At 46.9% G+C, this 24,334-nt stretch overlaps 1 protein-coding gene across 1 annotated transcript in view; it reads left to right on the top strand.

Moving 5' to 3' along the window:
* Positions 1-24,334, top strand: part of CHEK2 (checkpoint kinase 2) — an 816,762-nt gene that overhangs the window by 54,266 nt on the left and 738,162 nt on the right. Inside the window, exon 2 of the mRNA XM_069619359.1 lies at positions 13,404-13,642. Within this exon, the coding sequence (XP_069475460.1) occupies positions 13,411-13,642 (232 nt within the window). The 5' untranslated portion in view covers positions 13,404-13,410. The remainder of the gene's footprint in view (positions 1-13,403; positions 13,643-24,334) is intronic.

Genomic DNA, 24,334 nt, shown 5'->3' on the forward strand with positions numbered 1-24,334 from the left:
TAATTTGCTATGGTCTGTTACAAAGGCCTTGTAATAAATGTGTCTATAGTTTTGATAAAACACCTAATTTGTGAGTGTCCTTGCTCTGTGTGCTCATTGAGGTCCTTCAGTCACCCTCACCCCTCCTGAGACTTGGGGCCTCATTACGAGTAGGGCGGTAAGGGATAACGGGCACCGTTAAGGAGACCGGTGCTGGTAATCCCTTACTGCCCTACTATGAGTTCCCTTAGCGGGTCCCTCCAACGCCTGGTCTGACCAGGCGTTATGGACGGGACCCGTTAAGGGAAATCGGAGCCAATAACGGTACCACAAATTGCAGTACCGTTATTAGCTACTTCGCCATTCCCATTGCGCCCTATGGGGGCTCAAATGGGAATGGGGAATGGTTTTTTCAATGGGGATTTACCGGTCCCGCAAAGGTCGGACTACACTGGTAAGTCCCCATTGAACGAAACCTGTGCTGGTACTGTTATTGGAGGCAGTCATGGCGCCATGACTACCTCCAATCTCAGAATGAGCCCCTCAGTTTTGACTGCCTGCCATAGCTACCCTGATTGGTCTGGCTTGTCCAGAGGTTACCCTGTTCACAGAAACTAGGCTGGTCTTCTGAACCTCTGCCCACCAGGTCAGAGTTAAGCAATCCATCTCAACAAACCACAATCTGTACACTGGCCACAACCCACACACATAAGCCAGCTGCCTGAGGCCCTGTCCACTTCTGTACACTTAGTATTCCAATACACACAACCAATCAGCACACTCTTGGGTCCAATAAGCCAGCCTCCTGCGGCCCTGTGCACTTATTCTAGACCTACTATTACAGTACTTCAACCAGTGGGCATACTCTTGGGTGCATGGCAAGAGTCTAGTAGCTGGTCACAAACACCACAGCATAATGCAGCATATACAGACATCCTCATATCATTTACATTCCACTCCATCTACCCTAGTGAAGCCTGCCTGCAGTCACCACAGAAGCTGCTCGCCTGAGGACATTCCCGCAAAATGCCGCGGTGTCCGCGAGCACAAGTCTTCTTCCACCTAAACAAATACATCATATGAACCATCTTTCACTCCCACCCTTTGCAGCCCCTCTACCTAACACCAGATCCTCCAAAACATGTTTTCCTGCCGTTTTCGTCACCGTGCTACCTGCAGATACAATATGGCTGGTGTTTCACAAAAATGTGACACACATCACGCTTCCTCCAGCCAATCAGCAGGCACGTGGGGTGTTCACGGACATGACGTGTGCTTGAGGGCCAATCGCAGTCCGGTCTGCGGAGCGAGATATCACTACATTTTGCCTCATATAAAAAAAAAACTACTGGATGGATTTTCACCAAATTTACAAAAGCACCCGTTCAGGACCAAGCCGGCACTCCTGCCGCAAATTTGGTGAAAATCCATCAAGTGTTTTTTTGGGACACCCCCTATAACTTTATTCCATAGCACCCCCCCACCCTTGACGACACCTCAACTTGCCAAAATAATTTAGAGCGGGCCATATACTTGTTTTGTTTGGTAAGGAGTCTTCTAGGGGGAGTGAAGTTATAAGCCTCCCAAAACGTGCTCTTCCTATGAGTTGAGCAACTTAACCAGAACTACACCGCCGCTACCGCAGGCCGTGTAATATATACATTTTTTTCATTTCTACATTGAAAAACCTTTGGTTAAGGTGTTCGGATTTATCCCAACAAAACCCTGGAAATTCAGTAGATGTGGGAAGTGATGATCATCTTAACTCTGCATACCCCCCCGTTGATGACCCCTAGGATTTAATGATTGTGTTATTTATATAGTGGTTTACATAAAGCACATATACATACAATATCACCCAACTGGATTTGGCACTCCTTTTATCTACCTCGGAAGGATTAAAGGCTGAGTTGGCCTTGCCAGGATTTGAACCTGACCAGCAGATCGCACATTGATCGCAGCAGCAAGCGCCCAACCCACTGAGCCATCTTGCCGGCCTCTAATTTTGTTTCATTGTGATATCTGTTATGCATGTGCTCATGGGCTTTGCAACAGGGGGGACACAGGGCTAAGATGATAATCGCTTCCCACATCCGCTGAGCTTTCCTGCTCTGGTCTCCTGTCCCTGTCCTCCGCCTACAGCACTAATGAAGGAAAAGCCACCCAGCGGTAGCTTTTGTTTACTACAGCTGGCTGGCTTTTCCTTCAGTAGTGCCGCAAAAGCCAGCACAGGAGGGCCTCCATTTCACAAAATGGATGCACCCATGTGCTTGCTTTTGCGAATTTTGAGCTTGAATAGCTTAAAATTTTACATAGGAAGTTTTAAAACGGAGAATGCTAGTATTTTTGTTTTATGTTGCCTATCTATTTTTTAAATAAAAATGTTTACTAGACATCCCTTTAACTCGAAGCAAGCCGAAAACTGCATTTTTTAAAAACGTTAATAATAATCTTTTCATTTTTAACAAATATTTCCCAATATGTTCGGTCTGGGGGGGGGGGCGTTTCCCTAAATGTTCATTTTGACGGGTGTGGGGGAGCCCATGACAAACATTTTGTTTGCAAACGATCAGCCAAATCCATCAGACAAGTAAAAAGTTATTAGCAATTCAATTGCTCAGGTTTCCTATGTATCGTGCTACTCAAATGAACTATAGTGCGGCGACCGCTGCATTATAGGATAGCTCTGGGTATATTTAAAGTTGCAAGTTGGTAGCAGTGCACAAAAATAGACTAGCGCTCAGCCATGAATGCCAGTTCGAGGGGATTGGGTCCTCCGACGTATTCCATATCTATGACCGTAATCACCACAGCTGTGCTGCTTCGGAAAATCTTTCTGCGTCCTGCGTCGATGACGTCGATACGTTCTTGAGGACCTCCTCCGACGTCACTGGATGTTATAAGTAGGACGCACAATGCCCATAGCCTCAGTTCTGTTTTTTCTGCGAACGTGTTCGCTTCGGCGCGCCTCGACTCTTTGGAGTTTCTGTTCTTTATCGTTTCTTTGAACCTGTTTGTTTGTGAAGTTATCCTTCGTGATGTCTACCTTGTCTTCTGTGCGGGCTTTAAGAAGTGTGTGGACTGTGGTTCCAAGATGTCGGTGACGGACTCGCACAACGCCTGCCTCTGGTGCCTCGGGGAGGCCCATGACACGGATGATAGTGTCGACTAACAGTCACTTACGTCCAAAGCCTTGCGGGAGCGCAAGAAGAAACTGTCGGTAGGTAAGGTGTCCAAGCCACGGAAGTCGAGGTCTGTGGAGCTTTAGACGGATGATTCGAGGGGCGACTCTCCGCATTGTCGTTGCAAGTCCAGTGGGTCTCGGTCCCGGAGTAGGTCCCGCCACTCCTCTGCCTCTTCGGGGCACTCCCGGAAGCGCCATCATCGGTCGCCTTCCCCGTCCTCATCCGAGGACTCCGCCCGTCTGCGTGTCGCATATCCCACCAAGCATGCGACGCCGGATGAATGGACTTCCTTCGGTAAGAAAATGCTAGCGATTCTCGAATTGCAGGGCACAGGTCTGCCTGCGCCTCCGAGTGGGGCCGGTCGTGATCGGTCGAGAGACACCGCTCATACGCCTTCGGGCTCGGGTGGTCGGCACGATTCGCGGGAAGGGGGAATCGGGAATCGTTCTCGTCATGCCCGTTCCAGGTCCCTGTCCTCGACGTGCTTGAGACTGTGTGCACCTGTGATGTCTTTGAGGAAGACGCTGATGCCTGTGGCGCTGAGGTCGTCGACGCCATCGGCGCCCAGGCTGTGGAGGGACACGCTCGGGGCTCTGACCTTCGAGGTCTGTGTCGATGCTGCCAGCGGCGTTCGCCGATTCACTCAACACCTTTTGAGGCTGTTTCGACGGGGGTACCGCGGGGCACGGTGGAACCCCCTAGAAAGGCTCTGGCCAAGGTCAAGCATGGCTTTGTTCCCCATTCTATGCTCTTTCTGCCATCTTGAGTACATTTCAGAGGTGGATGAGGGCTCTGATGAGGGCATGGTTCCTGATACGGTGCCAGATGAGATTCTCTCGTACCATAGCCAAATTGAGGAGCTGCGTCAGTCCCTGCAATACGCCAGTGGTCTGGACACCTCTCCGGAGGTGGAGTTTTGTAGACCGGAGCCTGGCACTCATGCCGACTCCTCGTACCGGCGCTTTGTCTAGGGTTGCCGAGTACTTGAGGTGGTCTGCTGTAACGCTCACCTGACTCCCACGGAGGCGCTGGCCTGGTTCGCGCTGCTGTGACCTCTTCTAAGGTGACGCGCAGGGTTCGGAAGACGGACTGGACCGGGCTCCCAAATCTGGCTTGTCTGGCTCGCAGAAGTATCCTTCTGTAGGCGAAAATAGGGGATTAACTGTCTGCGGGGTAATGCAATCGGCCTCCCACTTTCCCCTCTTACCCTCCTCGAAACCCTTCTGTGATTCCTCGTAGCGTCTCACCTTAGGGTCTGGAAGGACGAGCTCTCCATCCTGCTTCTGATGCAGGGGCGCGTTGGTATCCAGTTACTTCACTGGATTTTTGGATTGGTGAGAACCAAACTTGCTTGGCTTCCAGGTAAGTGTTTTGATAAGAGGTTCCCCTTGTGTCCATGCATTAATGTACTAATGCTAGTGTCTTTTTCCCCATAGGGGCCGGGGTACGGAATGCCGGGGAACAGGCACCGACCCGAGATGAGAGGTGAAATCCTTGTAGAAATCAGGTAAGTCTTTAATGAGCGTTTTTTGGTAATGTCTTTTCATTCGCTCATTAACGCTGATGTCTCTTTTTCCCCTTAGGGGCCGAGGTCTGGAAATGCCAGGATGCGGCGCGGACCCAAAATGAAGAGGGAATGAATCAACTGGTAAGTCTTAACATGGAGATTTAGCTTTCCTTATTCCCTTCTCTTTCTCACCTTTTGTTCTGGTCTTTTTCTCCCTAGGCGCTGGGGCGTGACTGCGAATCCGGATGATCGCTGCTGAACATGGAGGTGCCCTGAAAAGGTGAGTGGAATGCGGCGCTGCAGCGATCGATGCGATGAGCTTTTAATTAGTCTTCCTTTTCAGGATTGTCGGCGAGATGTCTCCGGGATGCGGATTTAGCAGGTAAGGACTTTTCCTTCTTCTATTCTCTTCTTCTCTTCCTTTGCAGGTGATCCAGGATGCTGGCAGGCGTGGCAGAAGTCAGGATGCAGGAGCAGACACGGTGAGCGTCCAGCTGCTAGATGCAGAACAACGCGAAGCACGTGTGGCTGTTCAGGTGGGGTTTAAATAGCCTTGGAAGAAGTTCCAGGTATGTATCCTTCCCTGACCACACCCGGATGGTAAATTAGTCCCACAGGTAAAGTAGTTCCTTTCAGGCCTCAAGGAGGCCGGGATCCTACAGCATGGTCTGCATCAGGTAAGTGCACCCAAGCACTCCCATAATGAGCCTGGCGCCTATGGCGCCAGGACTGATGTCTTTTATTAGCCTGGTGCCGTAGGCGCCAGGACACTGTCCAAAGGGCCCCTATATGGGGTTGCTGGGTCCTTCCTTGGGGACTGGATGTCCGCTTTCGGGGACGCAGGGCTTGAACCGGCTCCCCGGGAGCGGGCATCATGACATCTGCTCTCCCAGGGGATTTTCTTCAGGATGACCTTACGGATATCCTCGACCAAGGTTCACCAACTGACCCGGTACTGCCGTTCCATATGGCTCTACAGAGAAGGGTGGCGGCGGCTTAGACTGCTCCGGAGAGTCTCCCGGCTGTGGGCAAGTCTTTGCCATGAAAATACCGCCCAGCCAGTAGCGACCGCTGCTAATTGACCAAGCACCCCACTCCGGAGAGTTTGGTGGTGCAGGCGGCTACAGCCCCAGCAAAGCAGGTGTCGTATCCTACCATCCCTCCTGATAGGGACGACAAGCGTTTTGATGGTTGGGCGAAGAAAGCGTTTTCTTCAGGGGGCATGGCGCTTCAGGCGGCCAACTCCGTATGTGCCTTGTCTTGTTTCACGCACAATATGTGGAACTGTGTTTTCTTAGCGGCTGAACATATTCCCGAAGGGGACAAATGGGATGGTTTCCTTGCTATGGTCCAGGATGGCAAGGATGCCATGTGTGAGGCCGTTCAGTCGGGTTTGGACATGGCAGATTACGTCAGCCGGTCCGTGGCGGCGAGCACCGTAATACGCAGGTTTGCGTGGTTGCGCAAGTCAGGGTTTGCTCCTGATGTGCAGACCTGGCTCCTCAACATGCCCTTTGACGATGAACATCTTTTTGGCAGCAAGGCTGACGAGAGCCTTGAGAGGTTGCAGACCTCCAAAGCGGCAGCGACGTCGTCGGGTGCTGCAGTTCGACAACCTCCGCCTTTTCGTCCTAGGGGACAGCAATAGAGGGGAGGTTCCTTTCGTTATTACTCGTCCTTTGGTAAAGCGAGAGGAGCTGCCAGTCAAAGGGGCCACCGTAGGAATGCCAGAGGTGGAAAACAAGGTACTCAAGGTGCCAAGGCCACTCGGGCAGTTGCCTCTTTGCCCTCAGGCAACGCAGCAGCCGCTTCAGCTCAGTCATGAGGCCATGTCCGATGGTTCGCCGGTTGGGGGAAGGCTGGCGCAGCATCTTGTAGAGTGGCGTGCCATTACTTCAGATGTGTGGGTTCTGGAGATCATAGCCCACGGCTACTCTGTTCCTTTCCGGCAGAGGCCTCACGACAATCCACCGGGGAATCTCTCTTTGAATAGTCTGGATCCGCTCCTTGCGCAGGAAATTCAATCCCTGCTGGAGAAAGGCGCCATAGAACTGGTGCCTGTAGCGGAGAGGAACAAGGGATGTTATTCACCTTATTTTTTTATTTCCAAGAAAGACTGGGGATTGAGACCCATCATGGACTTGCACGGTTTGAACAAACTCCTCAGGAAGGACAAGTTCAAGATGGTTACTCCCTCTCAAGTCCTCCAGGCCCTTCAACTTCAGGACTGGTTGGTTTCTCTCGACCTCAAGGACGCTTATTTTCATGTGCCGATCCATCCCAAGCACAAAGAAGTACCTGAGGTTTGCGGTTGGCGACTCGCACTTTCAGTTTCGGGTCCTGCCGTTCGAATTGACCTCCGCCCCGAGGGTCTTCACCATGAGCTGGTAGTGGTGGCAGCGCATCTCGGGAAAGTGGGATTCGCGTCTATCCCTATCTGGACGATTGGTTGATCAGGGCACGCTCTCCCGAGCAAGTCCTGGATCATCTGTCCGTCACCCTCCACAGGCTGGGCTTCTCCCTCAACTTAAGAAGTGACACTTGACGCCAACTCAGAGGCTCCAGTACATTGGAGCAGTGCTCGACACGTCCCTGGGGCGGTGTTTTCCTCCTAAATGTTGTACTAACCAGGCTAATGGGCACCCCCTTCAAACCCATGCACAAAGCAACCCTTAAGAATCTCACTCTTAAAACTGCTTTCATAATCGCTATCACCTCCATTAGGAGAGTGAGTGAACTACAAGCGCTCTCCATACTAGAGCCCTTTGTATCAGTTCACAAGGATAAGCTGGTTCTACGCACGCACCCTAGGTTTGCACCAAAATTCATTTCTAAATTCCATGTCAACCAGTCTATAGAGCTACCAACTTTCTTTCAAATCCCATCAAACTTGGGAGAAAATAGCCTACACACACTCGATGTGTGCAGGGTGGTCATGTTTTATATGGAAAGAACTAGACCACTGAGAAAGACTAATCAGTTCTTCGTCTCGGTGGCGGCAGGAGGAGAAGGTGATGTAGTTTCAAAATCCACTATATCTAGATGGATTGTCCAATGCATCACTCTGTTTCTCTCTTGCTAAGAGAGAACTTCCCTTCATGCCAAGAGCAGATTTTACTCGAGGCACTGGGGCATCCATAGCATTCATTGCAAATGTTCCCCTCGAGTCCATTTGCAAAGCGGCAACCTGGAGTTCTGTACACACCTTTACAAAACACTATTGCCTAGATGCTCATTCTAGATCTGATTCCCAGGTAGGACAAGCAGTACTAAGACATCTTTTCTCTACTGTTCCTTCTCACAACACACCTCCAACTCTGGGTACTGCTTGCTAGTCTATGCACAGCATGTGATTCTAAGCAGATTAACAAGCATCAGAAGACATGCATTACTTACCGTAAAAGCATTTCTGATGATTGTATCTGTTTAGATTCACATGCGCCCACCCTTCCTCCCCGCGTGGATGGAAGGAACATGGACGTCCTTATTACATTCTCTTTTCTGTATTCCCTCACGTACTAAGGCTGCTCCCTCAGGGCAGAAAAAATACAAACCGAGGGACCTCTATGCGTGAGGGATTTTGGGTACACTACACGTCACTAAAGGGATAGTATTACAGACACGCCTATGTCGACGTCCCCTTTTCGACTACAAAAAACAAAATGCAATACTCTGCACTGACCACTGGATGTCGGACTATGCACAGCATGTGAATTTAAGCAGATACAATCATCAGAAATGCTTTTAGGGAAAGTAATGCACGTCATATTCTGGTAAACCTTGAACTATGGGAACATCGATTGCATTTCAGGGAGATGAAAAGACCAGAAAATGACCATGACCCTGTAGTTATATCTGTCTCAGGGACTTTATTTGGTCTAAGTGGGGTTGTTAGTAACCAGGGTTGATTACAATTGAGATAAAGGGGGAAGCCAGGCATGTCATAAAGTGGTGTTCACTTGATTTTGAAGCAAAGTGACGAGCTACTTATGCGAATAGTCTCCCGTTAATTGAGGTTTTTCGTCTTACTAAGGAGCAGACTGTTGTGCGCGAGTCTTTGGTCGGTGTGCTTGGGGATTCTTTGAGCAAGCCCCGGACCACAGTTATGATATGATCTAATATTTTATTTATATCGCGTTCGTACACCAGGGTTTCAGAGCGCAAGTTGGAATAAAAGCAAAAATCCATGGTATGCTGGTGAGTGTCGCACTACAAAAAAGATATTGATTGAGCACGCCAAAGGGGGGGGGCTAGGGGAGGGGAAAAAAGGGCTCTGGCCAATTCTAGGGTGGCCTACAGCAAATTGTTGAGGAAAGCAGACCATCTTTTCCAGGCTTCTAAAATTGCTAACTTTAGGGGGATGCTTGCCAAGCGTGGGGGCACAGAAGCCTAGTGAAAAACTTAATTCAGAATTGTATCTCAGAGGCTGCCTGGAGCGCCCACTATGATAATCTGCATAGGGATGAGAAATAGTCCTTGAGTCTTAGATCCCAGATGGGGCGGTTAGGAGCACCAAGTTCCATTATTGCTGTCCTTAAGTGACATACAGCATCACTTTTGTCACAGAAACTGGGGAAGGCGTCTGGACCTGACATGGATCCTATTCACTGGTATAAGCAGGAAGTGGCAATTTGGACTCCCTATCTGTTATATAATTTGCCTGCAGCTTACAGGGTACCATATTCATGGACCCAAGCAGTACTTATCCCCATATTCAAGAAGGGAGCCGGGGGGGGGGGGGTAGGGGTGGAGTCTCCTGCCAACTACAGACCAATTTCCCTTCTTGCATGGCGGTGCTGGTTATATATGATATGGCATTTATAACGCGCCTGTACACAAGTGTTTCACTGGGTCATTTGGATACCTGGTGTCTGGAGGCAGGGGTGCTGAACCACCTTCAGGCCGGGTTCCAGCGTAATGTCAGCACCATATATCGAGTCATGAGGCTTCATCTGAATCTTGAAAAGAACGTAACAGCAAGAAACATGAATATCTATGCAATTTTAATTTACCTCATTTTGATTGTGTCCCCAGAGTAGGATTTTGGCAAACCTTGACGAATTTGTATGGATGGCCAAACAGCTAAAGTAAAAATTGGGCAAGACTGTCCTTGCACACAGTTTGTTCATCAATGGGGTCATTGCTTGGGTTCCTGGCTGAACCCACTGACTCTATAACACACAAAACAGAGTAAGGAACAAAAGCTTCACCAGAGCTATTTATTATATTGTGCAATTAATGCGACCCTAACTCTTTCCCTACAGGGAGTACACTATGCTAACCCTGCATGATGTTTCTAACCCTCAAAAGTACTAATGCGCCGCCTACCGGCAGGGAATGCATGAGGACTATTCGTGCCCTATGTCGAAACAATGAAAAAACCTTTTCACAATGAACTACCACAGTAAATATTATACATACAAATTTCATACAGCTATGGATCATTAGCCCAAACAATTAAAACCAAAGCAGTTACGGGAAAACCATTTCCCGGCTGCACCCGTGGATGAAACAGACAGGTCACGTGGGACTCGGCGTCAAACACTCTGACAATTTAATTGCCCTCCGTGAGATGTGTCTGGTTGATCCAGGAGTAATTTCTAAAACATTTCGTAAAAATATAAGTGTCGCACAGATTCTCAGCACAATATGCACTCTATACTCAACTCGTTTTTTACAGGTGCATGAACCATTCTCCTGTGCGGGAATACATGACAACTCTATAAAAGAAAACAGATTCTCTGACAATAATTCAAACAGGATATTTTGCAATCCCGCCCCTATGGGGCTTGCTGATTGGGTCAAAAGAAGCAATAATGGGTCCTGAAGAATATGATATACGCAAGACATCATTGAAACCGGTCGAACAGACATACAGATGTCACCTCATTTAGAGTGACACAAGTGGACTTATGCATTTTTAGACAAAAATTGTTTGGATTATTGTCAGTGAATCTGTTTTCTCTGACAATAATTCAAACAATTTTTGTCTAAAAGTGCATAAGTCCACTTGTGTCACTCTAAATGAGGTGACATCTGTATGTCTGTTCGACCGGTTTCAATGATGTCTTGCGTATATCATATTCTTCAGGACCCATTATTGCTTCTTTTGACCCAATCAGCAAGCCCCATAGGGGCGGGATTGCAAAATATCCTGTTTGAATTATTGTCAGAGAATCTGTTTTCTTTTATAGAGTTGTCATGTATTCCCGCACAGGAGAATGGTTCATGCACCTGTAAAAAACGAGTTGAGTATAGAGTGCATATTGTGCTGAGAATCTGTGCGACACTTATATTTTTACGAAATGTTTTAGAAATTACTCCTGGATCAACCAGACGCACCACACGGAGGGCAATTAAATTGTCAGAGTGTTTGACGCCGAGTCCCACGTGACCTGTCTGTTTCATCCAAGGGTGCAGCCGGGAAATGGTTTTCCCCGTAACTGCTTTGGTTTTAATTGTTTGGGCTAATGATCATAGCTGTATGAAATTTGTATGTATAAAATTTACTGTGGTAGTTCATTGTGAAAAGGTTTTTTCATTGTTTCGACATAGGGCACGAATAGTCCCCATGCATTCCCTGCCGGTAGCCGCCGCTTTAGTGCTTCTGAGGGTTAGAAACATCATGCAGGGTTAGCATAGTGTACTCCCTGTAGGGAAAGAGTTAGGGTCACATTAATTGCACAATATAATAAATAGCTCTGGTGAAGCTTTTGTTCCTTACTCTGTTTTGTGTATTAGTGTTTTTCTGGTAACAGAAAGGACACATACCCGCTGTTTGAGGTAATGAGTATTTGAGTAAAATCCCTGTGTGTTAGTTGAACCCACTGACTCACCATCCATGGCGAGCGAGAGAATTCCAATCCTCTTTGTCCTGCTTTCCCTCGCCCCAAAAGGCCTTCGGAGACAATGGTCTTTCTATGAAAAATGTTTTGAGCGTCATATTACAGATTTATAACATCCAGGTCCGACAAGGAGCTCTGTATGGGGCCGAGTTGTGGGGCATGTGTAATACTAGCATGCTAGTGGTAGAACAATAATTCCTAAAATCCATAATGGGTCTCCCTGTAAATGCTCCTAATATCCTGGGAATTATGCGACCTTGATCTGCAGAGCATTGGCCTCATTTGTGGTGAGAGGCCACTATTTTCCTGGGCGTTCCTTTGGTCCAATTGTAATCTGGGAAATTATAGAAAGGTGGTAAAAGATATTCTATCTCAGCCCAGAGGCTCAGATTTGCTCTGGTTGCCTGCTATAAGAAATGAGCCGATTATTATGGGGTGGGAAAGTTATTGGCATGATCCTGAATCAATCCCAAGAAACTTACACGCAATTGAAAAGGGGGTATGCAAGAAGGTGAGGGGAGAGAAACCTGTGTGAAAATAAACTGCCACCTTGGTCCCATGTGTTAAGAAAGGTACATACTGGCTTTGAATAGTATTTGGATATGATGCAGCTGAAAAAGAAAACCCTTTTATGTGAAGCTGCGTGTTGGCATTTTGCCTCTTGCCAGTTTGAAGCACAAATGGAACTCTAGCAACTCTGTAGATTTTCCATTCTGTCCAAATGTAATCGGAAACACAGTGCACTTCTCTTTTTCCCCGAATATTTTTTATATAGGAAGGAAATATCTGATATTGCTTTTTAAACAATTGTGCATAAGTGTAAATGAGGCTTTACATCTGTCTGACTGGGGTGAATGAAGTAGCAGCCCACTGTGAGGGGAACGATGTGTATCGGGCTTGGAGAAAGACATCTAACCATGTAATTCGCCTGAAGAAGGTCGTGCCAGCTCTGGATGTTTAATTGACTATATTTTATCTTTTATGAATTTCATTAGTTTATCTTGCGTACCATTTCTTTTTATCAGCAAATATTACTTGTTTAATATTCAATCCTTTTAATTTAATTTTGTATGTGACATTTATGATCTGTTGGATCAAAATAGTTATATGATGAAAATGTCAAATGCTAACAGTCTGTGTGCAAATATTTCTCTGGAAGAGTAGACAATCTTGACTTTTGTCAAGTTTCATTTGTGCAATGAGATTTTTATCTGATACCTGCATAGTGTAGTCTGAAAGAGATTGTTTGCTTTGCTTGTCTATGCCTGGCTAGTGTAGAAAAAAAGGTAAGGTTGGACCGCGGTCAATGATATTTCAGGGAAAATACCTTGCGATGCCTAGAATTTCAAACTCCATTGAAAAGCTGTATTTTGTTTTTGTACTCTATTCACACTGGCACTACTATCATACCCCTCATTTTCCAAATGTCAGATTTCCTGGTTACAATTTTGGTGCCATATTCGTACTTTCCCTATATCCAGCAAGGGCTGCACCAGAAAACTTCTGCCCACAACATAACTGCAGTCACACTGGTGAATTTTTGTATTTCATAGCAGGGCTACATGACTTGACATTCATGAAAAGAAATTTAATTTAGTGTGGCAATTCCTTTCCTTTGTTTACACCATAGTCCGTATGGTCTGCTAATGATGCACCTTAGTTCCAGCTGTCTTTCTTATTTTGCCTTTTATTAGGTCTTTCCCTTTCAAAGCCCAGGTTGCTTAAGCAAAGCGGAATACACAACGGAAATGGAAAAGTGACTTAGCTTTGCGTACAAATACAAAGTGTATGTGCAATTTTAGTATTCTTCCTGCAACGCTGAACTGAATAGAATGCATTTTACTAATGGTGTTGTATGAACAGTTGTACTTAAATTTTTTTTGCTAGTTCTAAAATGTCTCGGGAGACAGCGACCGAGTCCCAGCAGTCTCAAAGTGGCTCCAGTTCGTCCAGTGGGCCTCAGTCTGCCAGCCAGTCCTCTTCCTCCGGCTCCGGGACACTAAGTTCTTTGGAAACAGTTGCAGCTCATGATCTTGCATCAATTCCCGAGGACCCAGAAACTGAGGAGCAAGTGCCTGAGCCTTGGGGCCGTCTCTGGGCACTTGCTAAAGGGTTTGTAAACCATGGTGAGTGCACACAGTTTATATCTTATGTTTTAACTAATACAGCATTGTAGTTTTTGCTGATTGGTGTGAAACCAGAAACTAATGCTATAAGTGTGAGACCAGATGGTATTATCAGATGGGTTCATGTACATCTGCTTTCTCGCCGTGTTCAAGTCATAAAATAAGCAGTGTTGCATAGCAATTTGCTATGCATTTCTGTAGGTTTGCTTATTAAATTGACACTTCTGTAGAAAAATTACCCATTTAAATGACCTTGTTCAATGAAAGGACAGCTTACCCTGCATTCCTCTCTTGCCCTCATGGCTCTCTCCACCCTCTTTTCTCTGTTCACTTCAAGTCCAAAGGCGATAATGGACGAAAGAATGCAGCAGTCACCATCTCCTCCACTCTTGGGTGCCAATAGCCTGTGCGGGGGTGTGCTAGGCAAGAATTTCTATTTCAAATAATTGCAAACCAGACGTAATCGGGACAAAGTCGGGCAAAGATGTGTTAACATTGTTTCTTTTTAAAAGACAGTCATGCAATTCCATTCCTAAATAGAAGTTGATACATAATGCTCAATCACAGTATTGCTACTATAAAGAATGCATTGTTTCCATGCTGTGTGAAGGCAACATGAAGCAAGACACAGACAACAGATTCAAAGCTCAAACAAAAGATCTTTATTAACTCAAATGTCAGGATGGTGTAAGGCCTAACTTGCCCTATGATAAGGTGGGATTTCCCTACCTAAACTAAGGATAGTCTGAGTCAGTAAGTTCACCTTAAGTCTGTCTGCGACCAAAACCTATGCTTGCCCTCACAACTAAAGCTAAACAATGTGTAGGGATGTCGGCAACCAAAGAAATGGTGTTCAAACTAAAGTTCTGAGCTGCTTCCAGCTCCAAGCTTGTTCTTGGTTCCCTTTCCCAAGTTCAACACAGTTCCACAAAATGGTCTCGGGGTTCCCTTCCCCAAGTAGGCAGTTCTTCAGACTTCAAATTCACAATCAAATCAACTTGTTTGGTTTGCCTTTTCCTTTTTATCACTTGAACAACTTTAGGCCGACCAGCCTCATCCTCTTGACTCCCTTGTTACTCCAAGGAACGGTTCCTCGATCTAGGTGCAGTTGTTGGACCACGCGATCCACCCATCACAGGTCACTCAACCGATAACCCTTGCACTTCACAGTAGTTTATTCTTTCTCATAGGACTTCCTTGACACTACAGGTTTCCTTTCTGCATGTTATAAGTCCACTTTTTCTTCTCTGTCACTCACTCGTGTGCAGCCGCTCCTCCTGGTGCTCTGGTTTTGCTCTCGGGTTCTTGCTTGCTCCTCTCTCACTCCTGGGGAGCTTCGGCAAGCAGCGCCTGCTCGCTGGACCTTCCAGCAGCAGTCTGCGGTGTCTGTGTTCCCCACTGCCAATGGGGAACATACAGCAATGGGCTCTGCTCAGTTCCAGACCCTCTCGCGGCCCTCTCTGGCCTCAGCATCTCTCTGGCTACTCTGCCGTTGTTTTCACCGGCCATTTTCTGGCTGCTCCAAATCGGATTGCCACACTCTCCTGCACTGTTGGTTCTCCTCACTGCTGCTTCTCTCTCCATTCATACACCTGCAACCATTTAACGGGTTGTAGTTGTGAGTTCTTAATTATCATTGCTTGACCATAGTTATTGGGACATGCCTGACACTCGCACTCGTCCTCAGGCCTCTGTAAGGAAGGCATGGTATCAAACAGTAAGACACACAGAAGTGATCACAGTTCAAGGGTGTTTATTGAACTTAAATTGGGTTATACAAACTTATATCTAATGCTAAATCTAAAGATGGCAGCAAACTACGACCATCAAATAACGCAGTCCTAGTCGAGTCTGTCAAAATAAAAGGGCTTATACTAATAAACCTATTGCCAATCCTTCTAAATACAAATAGAAAAGTGTTCAAGAAATGATGGGTCAGTATATTCAAGCCGTTGGCTTTCCTTCCCCACGTTTTTAAAACTGGACAAGGCGGCACACTCAAGCTTAGCACACTCAAGCTTAGCACACTCTGGCTTCGCTTGCACAAGAATGCAGTTCAAAACCTCAACATCAGGGCCTTCTGTGCCAAAGTCTCTCAAAGTCTCTTATTTCAGAGGGCCTGATGCAACACAACAAACATTAAAGTTCCTTTCTTCTTAGGATCTCACATATACAACTTCTCAGGTGCTTTACTGTTGACCCCAGGTCCGGACCAAATTGATCTACTTTTCCAAACTTTCTCTACTTCACAAAGACTTTCGTCTGTGCGCAGGATTTTGCTCGACCCGTCTCTCTTCTTGATGTAACCTTTTTCTTTCTTTCACTTTTGCCACTTCTCAGATGGATACCTTACAGAGACCTTCTATTGAGCACCCATGCGGTGCCGGACCACTCTGTCAAAGGTATTGTATCTTGCTTTTAAAGTTGAATCATTCATGAGCAGTTCAAATTTATTTCTGTCTTTTAGCACACACTTTTTAACAATATTCGTTCGGGCACTCTCCCCAACGCTCGCCATACACTGTTGCTGCTTGACACCTGGCTTCAACACAGACCGTCTTGTTTCGGTCTCCCCAACTCACCGACTGTATTGACTTCACTGACTCTACTTTGTTCTTGGAGCCAAGGACGGTACCACAGCAGCTGCTGCTTCTCCCTGCCTTCATTATTGATGTGGGAGGACCCCGGGTATCTCCGCCACACAATGCAAGGTTCTTCAGCCTGGATTCCTGGTCTTGTGCTTTCTTTTCTCAAGGTTTCTGGAAAGTAACGGTCCCTTGTCGAAAAGGTCAAGGGAACTTCTCTCCTTGCAATCTCCTTCTGTTTTTCCTTTCTTCTCTCATCAGCTGCCATCCCGAAACTGCTGTTTCCTTGTGTGATTTGCCTCACTCAGAGTGTGCTCTGGTGATCTGTGTTTAATCCGTGTGGGGAAGCTTAATGGAAGTCAGGTGTGTGTGGTGATCAGTAATTGCCTGACCTTGACTGACCTTTGTATTGGTACACGTCAGGTATACTGCTCGAGTGTTAGTCAGTTTTCTCTCATAGCGGGCTGTCTGTATGAAAGTATTCATGTTGTAAAAGGAGGAGGGGGTTAGAGTCCCTAAATATCCTACCTGGTAGGATGGGGTAAAGGTGTTAAATGGAAGGGCATACCGCGTATACCAAGGTGATCCTCCCGCACTGGTCCACCCTCGGGAACTGGTTCTAAAAGTGATGGCCGTGTCCTAGCCACCTGGAGGACAGATCCCTGGGGACTAGCAGGTGAGACACCTGGTTTCTCGCACCTCTTCCTCGTATCAGTACCCGAGTTGTGAAATGTCATATCAGTGTGCATTAGTCGCCTCTTCCTCGTCTCAGTTCTATAATGGTCTGAATGAAGGAAAATTGTGGGAAGATGGTTTACAACGGCCTCTAAAGGCAGGGGGAGGGTAAGGTTGGTTCTCACCAGGAATGGGGGCATCCCAAGTTTTGACTGTGGACCTCTTCTTCGCCCTCTTCCTAGTGTTCCTGTATTGATGATGTCTTCTAATATTATCTCTGAAAGAGGGAAAAGGGTAGCAATATCCCGTAAAAGTGGCTGGGACTGAGAGTTCATCTTGAAATGGAAATGGGGGATACCGCGTCTCACCCAAGGACATCCCCAACCGTTCCGCAAGTCTCCCCTACCCTGTTGATCCTCCCTCAAATATCCCCCCCCCGGCCCCCAGGGTTGGGATCCAAGAGCGATGCCCTTCCCTGGCCACCTGAGCAGAGGACGATGGGGTGAACAATTTGAGGATTCCCTTGGATTCTTCACTTCTGTAGAGTAACGTTTAGGTTCGTGTATCTAAATTTTATGTCAACTATATTTTAATTTGTTGGGCGAGATGTATCATATTGATAAGTGCACACTCTTTAAAATGTATATGATCACAGGGCCAAATGATTTTGATGTCAAACCTAGTTCTGTAACCTGTTTTACATCCATCTTTGCAACTGGTGTTCAACTCGTGAGCTGATCTCGTACTCCTCGACATTCTAACTTATCACCCTGTTTCTTTATATCAGCTACTGTGAAAGCGAGATGGCTGCAAACTACAATAGTCCACTTAGTTGCCCAGTTCTCTGCTAGCTGTGCCATACTCTGCTTAGTCTCTTACTTGCTTTGAATACACAAAGCTAACTAGATGTTTATGCAAAGTAGTGATCAATGGTTCCATCCAGTCGGTACATCTACTGCAATTCCGTACACCGTAGTTACCCTCCAGAGCTCGATTTGCTCTTGTATTAGGATTGCATTATATATTGGCACCTACGGGTAAGAGTTTTCCAAACTGGTTACAGAGCCTTTTTTTTAATCCTATATGTCCATTCATGCAGCTAACCTTTAATAATTTACAGGCACTCATCCAGTGCTTGCAAAGTCTACTCTCCTACTCGCATAGTCGAGGCGCGCACCATTTTGCAGGGGATGTTTATAACTTCTTTTTAACATTTGCTGTGCGGTAAATGTCAAATGCAGGGATCAGTGCAAGGTTGGCCTCTGGATGGCAGCACTGTGCCAAACAAAGTGGGAGCATGGTGACGTGCATCATTTTACAGAAAGTACATTAACAATTTTTGCCCGTTGGCATGGGTCGAGTGCATTTATCTTAGGTCGAATAGGTAAACTAAATTACTCGACCTGCAGGTCTAGTGTAATTTTTAAGAATGTCTGATTTCACTAATGTACTTCATCGGTACACGCACATGTTGTATTGTTGCTTATTTTATGTTTGGGCTACAAAAACTCTTTGGTAGCATTACAAATAGTAGTACAACATTGCTAATCAAATGGGTTTGTTTACTAATCAAGAAAATGTTAATTGGCACACTCTGCTAATCAATTTTTGAAAACTCATTTTTGCCTTGCATGTTCCCACCCTCCCCACACTCATGCGTTGCAAGCATTTGTGGCCCATTCCACACAAGGACATTGTTAGCAACTGCTATTGTCCTTTGGAAGGTGTCATTCACATTTTGCAAAGCAAGCTATTAAGGGAACCGTGTGGCTGAGGATTGCATTCTCTTACTGGACATCTTCGCATTAGTGATTTGTGTCAACCTAATGGGGTGCGGTAGGTCACCAGCTCCGAGAAGTAATACACCTGCCATTTAATTTATTTTCGCCTTTTCTTATTCTATTTTTTTGTTATTTTTTTAATCATAATTCTATCGTATAACCTCCCATATTTTTTGGTCAGTGTTGAATAAAAACAAAATATGCACATGCAGCTAGAATGTGCCTTTATGTCCTCAACCCTAGTATTTAACAAAATTAGGCAGTATGGGGAGGGGTCATCCTTCTGTTTAATAACTCGGCGTCAGGGATGCCTGGGTTAGGCAGGTGTTGTTAAATGAGATGAGAGAGACGGCCCTAGGGCATTTGAAAATGTCAATAAAAACTCTTGAACCGCCTCTGAGACTTGGGAGTGATTCTTATGTCATCTTTGACAATTACCAGTATGTACTTATTGCCTAATTTGGATGGTTGTAGGAGGCCCAATATGTCCATTCAGATTCAGAAAAATGGCACCTGTATGATCGGAAGAGGTTGCACGAGTGCTGTCGGAACATCCTGGAGAGACAGCAGACACAACACTGCTTAGTTTCAGCATAAATACCAGGCTTGTAGGTGTGAGTAAATCCTTTTAGGTCTTTTTCCAAGCCCATGTGGCCCTCAGTTAAATTTGAGTGGGTTAGCTCCATTAGTTTTCTAGAATTGTGTTGGTATCGGTAGTCGACAGCATCTGCATGGGGGTTTGCATGGACTCTGTATCGGAATCCTCATTGTTCTAGGAAATGCAGTGTTTTTAGGCGTGGCACTTTGCCTCTGATTTAACATTCTTGCAAGGCTGTTCCAGAAGTGGATCTGTCCTCTGAGCTTCAACAAACTCGATGGACACAGGTCACGGAAGGCCTTGATTCAATCCCTTTCTTCCTATGCTTCTGTCATTTCACCAAACCCTGCCTCTGCTCTCTGTTGATTCAAAGGTTTCCACAGGTTTTTGGAATTTGACCTCTTTCACACACAAGTTATGCTTTTGGTTGGTCCTGCAGTATTGTACGATCGGACCGAAAAAAAAGGTCCGACCGAACAATACGACCGAAAAATGCTACCACCAAAGGTTCGAACACCAAAAGTTTGAACCTTTTGGAGGTAGCAATGCAGGTTAAAAAAACAAATATAAAGACTGCGGGGGGTGTCCCCACAATACCCCGCTCGCCATACTGCTTGGTATAGTGAGCGGGGTGTTGCGGTGGACACCTCCGCAGCAAACCCGCAATAAAAAGAAAAACCGGGGCTACAGGGGTGTCCCTCTGCAACACCCTGCTCACTATACTTTACAGCATGGGTGCATAACATACGGCCCGCGGGCCAGTTGCGGCCCGCCATGCCGTTTTGTCCGGCCCGCCAACAACAAAGACTTTCCTAATGGAGGGCGGCCTGCAAGCGGCATCGGCCGCCCTCCATTAGGAAAAGTCTTTTTTATCTTCCGTGCCGGACAAAACACTGGCCCTCATTGGCTCAGGGCACACGAGCCACGTAGTGCGTGTGTGCTGCACCAATGGAGGGCCAGCACTACGGCTGGCGTGGCCAGTAAGGCTTGATGCCGGAAGGCATTTCAGCCTTGCCACGCCAGCTGTAGTACCAGACCTCGCCAGCGTTCCAGCTAGCCTGCCTTCCAGCACGTCGTCCGGTAAGTACAGATTTTTTCTGTTTGTGTGTGTGTCAGATCTTTGTGCTGCTTGTATGTTGAGATGCGGGTGTGGAGTGTGTCTCGGGTCTGCCTGAATGTGTTTGTGTGCAAGTGCAGTGTATGTTGAGATGCATGTTTTGGGGGTGGGAGAGGGGTTCCAGTCTGTATGGGCGCATGGTGTATGCTTGTGGGTTTGTGTGCTGAGTTGGGGGTGGGGGGCTCGGGTTTGTATGGGTGATTTGGTGTATGCTTGTGGGTTTGTGTGCTGAGTTGGGGGTGGGGGGGTTCGGGTCTGTATGGGGGTATGCTTGTGGGTTTGTGTGCTGAGTTGGGGTTTGGGGGTTCGGGTCTATATGGGTGCATGGTGTATGCTTGTGGGTTTGTGTGCTGAGTTGGGGTGCTCGGGTTTGTATGGGCGCATGGTGTGAGCTTGTGGGTTTGTGTGCTGAGTTGGGGTGGGGGGTGCGGGTCTGTATGAGTGCATTGTGTATACTTGTTTGTATGCAGGGGTGGGGGCGTTGGGGTCTGTATAAGTATGTATGCATGGTGCATGCTTGGTGGCATGGCATAGAGTTTGGTTTTGGGGTGGGGGCCATGGGGCATAGTGTTTGCATGAGGGGTGGGTGTCTTGGGGCATAGTTTTTGCTTGAGGGGTGGGTGTCTTGGGGAATAGTTTTTGCTTGAGGTGGGTGTCTTGGGGCATAGTGTTTGCATGAGGGGTGGGTGTCTTGGGGGCATAGTGTTTGCATGAGGGGTGGATGTCTTGGGGCATAGTGCTTGCTTGAGGGGTGGGTTTGCTTGAGGGGTGGGTGTCTTTAGTGTTTGCATGAGGGGTGTGTGTCTTGGGGCATAGTGTTTGGTTGAGGGGTGGGAGCCATGGGGCATAGTGTCGCATTCCACGAGTGAACCCAAAAATAAAGCCTTTGTTTTTTGTGGAAACCTGATAACGAAGGCCATACTCCTCTTGGGCAATCCAAACAAGAATAGCAGCCCAAAATAATGGAGTGTCCAATTAAGTGTCAATAAAATATATATAATTTAATTAAACAGAGAAGTTTGAAATAGAAATAAAAATTATTACACCTCAAAAATGTATTCTTTTTCCATGTGTTTAATAAAAATTGGGGGTTGAAAAAGCCTCCTGCCACGCAACGCCCCACAGCGCCTAACGCCCCACCCACATTTACTTTTCGGCCCACTATAGCCATCATGTAAGGTACTTTCGGCCCTCTGACAAAATCAGTTGTGCACCCCTGCTTTACAGTATAGTGAGCGGGGGTTGCGGGGGAAACCCCTGCAGCCCCCGTAGTATGTAAGTATATTCGCATGAGAAAGGTGCAAACTTTTGGTGGCCCTGCTTTGTGACGTATGAGGCGTCGGAGGTTTAAAAGGATTTCTTTCAGTATTCCTCAATAGTCTGCCATTATCTCCTGCTCATACCTCCAGGGAATGTGTGTGGGCAACCCAAATTTCATAGCCTCTCCCATAGGTTCCCTCCAGTATCTCGGTCTGTAATCCAGTCGGAACCATGGCTTGGCCCATAGGCGGGATAATTACTTCATCGTCCCCTTAAATGTTACATCCTGCTGCTCTCTGGGTTATTCCCGTAATGTGTTTGAAGTGTTTGACAACCTTACTACTTTTAACCTGCTGAATGGCAGTGGATGACTTCTGTTGCAGTCTCTGTAGGATCCCACAATGATGCCACAGATTCCTCACATTTGAACTCTCAAGGACAGTTCAAGGGGAATTTTCAATGAATGTTCTCGTCTGAAAGCACATACTCCCTAACCCAGGTGTATGTGGCCACCAGCTAGTAGGTAGTGTGGTGAATTCTTGGAACTCGTCCATTCTCCTATAAGGGGGGGGGACCCTCCCACAGGGCTAGGGCAGTGCAGCCTCAGTCTGATAGTCCCCCTGGGGGTGGTGCACTGTGTGAGATCACATTGGTGGGGAAATCCCGTATGGGACGAGGGACAACGATTCGGGGAGAATGCAGATTAAAAAAAAAACATTGGCCTCTCCCTTACCCTGTTACCCTTTGAGGGCAACAGTCCCTCTCTCTATTATTGTAAGGTAGAAGATAGAAATTCCTTACATTACACTGAGACGAGGGAGAACGCAGACTACCCATGTGGACACTGTATCTGGAAAACTGAGACGAAGAAGCGACACAGAAAAAAATCCGGAATAACGCGTATATCCAAACAGCGCAGTCTGGAAAATCGGAAATTCAACAGAGTAGAAAAACAGAGGTAGCACTGCCAATGCCACTGAGCCCTCCCTGATGGAACAGGTGAGAGCAAGCGGAGACACGAGAGAATGGAGAACTCTGACCGAGACGCTGAGGCGGGGGCAAGCAGAAGCAGAGCCTGAGCAGAAGGACTGCTCCACAAACCTGGGGGGAGAAACTCCTGGCGTTGCTGCATGCTGGAGAACGCAAGAAAAAAGTGTTGCGTTCTCCAGATGATTTCGACGGCGACGCCACTGTATAACATCTGTGAAGGTTGGGGAAGCCCCACAGCAGACCGCAGGTGCCCGGGAAGACCTGAGACCATCGCAGGAGAAAAGGTACATTGGTTGTCAGGAAGAGGCAGTGGCCCCAAGAAGTTGATGGAGAAGGCCAAGAAAAATCCTGAAGACTGGGTTTTAGACCCTGACGGAGGCGAGCAAGCCTTAAAATATGCAAAACCGCCCTATGCTACCTGGCAGAGTAGTATAGCAAGTATTGCAGAAAACAGAATATGTCAGAAAGGCGAGTCTGGGACTCTTCCCCCCCCCATGAGGAATAAATAATTGGACATCTTCATAGTCTCAATACCTGGTAATTTAGTGAACCAGGTTGGCTGTGAGAAGCTAGAACCAGGGGAAGGGAAGCATGTCCTCTGGGTTTTGTGAACACTATGCCAAGAGGCATTCTCTTGGCACTTTGAAAAAGCTGCAGAGAAGCTAGGGGAAAGGAGTCGCCATGCCACCCCCCTCCCCAGTACCAACCTGGTGTTTGTCACCATTATACCAAGCCAAGAGAAGAGACACACTCTTGGCACTTTGGAGAAACTGAAGAGAAATCGGGGGGGAAGGGCCTCATTGCCCCTTGTTTGCGAACATTTTGGAAAGCCAAGAGAAGGGAGACCTTCTCTTGGCCGTTTGTGGACCCGGCAACCTTTTTGGACACAAGGTTGCACATCCTTTGGAAGTTTGGTTTTGTACCATTTCAACTTTGTTTGAGGACCTAGAAAGTAACATTTAAACCCACGTCCAGAAGAAACATTCTTTTGAGTCAGAAATCAACTTGCAACTTAATTTAAGTTTGTAGCGTAAAGGCTGGAAATAGGTTTGACAATGGTGGACTTTTTTCTTCGGACATCCTGACTGACGCCTTAGATTATTCTTTGAGGCAGGGAAGCCCCTCTTATTATTAGGGATAGTTGGGTTTCCCCAACCCTCATTTTGTTAATAAAAGTTTATAACGATAAACCTGCCACCATGTCACTCTTAGTTCTGCACCCTTACAGCAGTCTGTTTCACCCACCGTGGCTAGGTAAACTTCAATGTCAATCTAAAGAATCCTAGCCTTATCGCACCATCCTCAGGGACTTTCTTGCTTTCCCTACTCTATCAAGATGTGAGTGTTCTGAAGGGGCATTGGATTGTGCCTTGCCAACATCCTGCTTGATGCTGTCTTTTATGCTCCCTCTTTCCTCTCACTCTTCCTTAGCTCTCCACACTTGCTCTCCATTTCCGCCTGGCTTTACTCCCTCCCCTCTTATCGTCTGTCTGCTGGATGTCTCTCATACATTTTGACTCCTCCACCCTTTGATGCTACTTCTCCATCCTTGCTACTACCCTCCCCTCACCTAACACTCCACCTACCTTTTACTCAGCCTCCTTTCACTCAACATAATCACTCCCTGCTCTCTCCTAACCACACTTGCCACACTTTCACGCACTCGCAAAGCAGTACCACTTTCAC

This window comes from Ambystoma mexicanum, chromosome 10, assembly GCF_040938575.1.
Source record: "Ambystoma mexicanum isolate Mex_15411 chromosome 10, UKY_AmexF1_1, whole genome shotgun sequence".
NCBI classification, from domain to species: Eukaryota; Metazoa; Chordata; class Amphibia; order Caudata; family Ambystomatidae; genus Ambystoma; species Ambystoma mexicanum.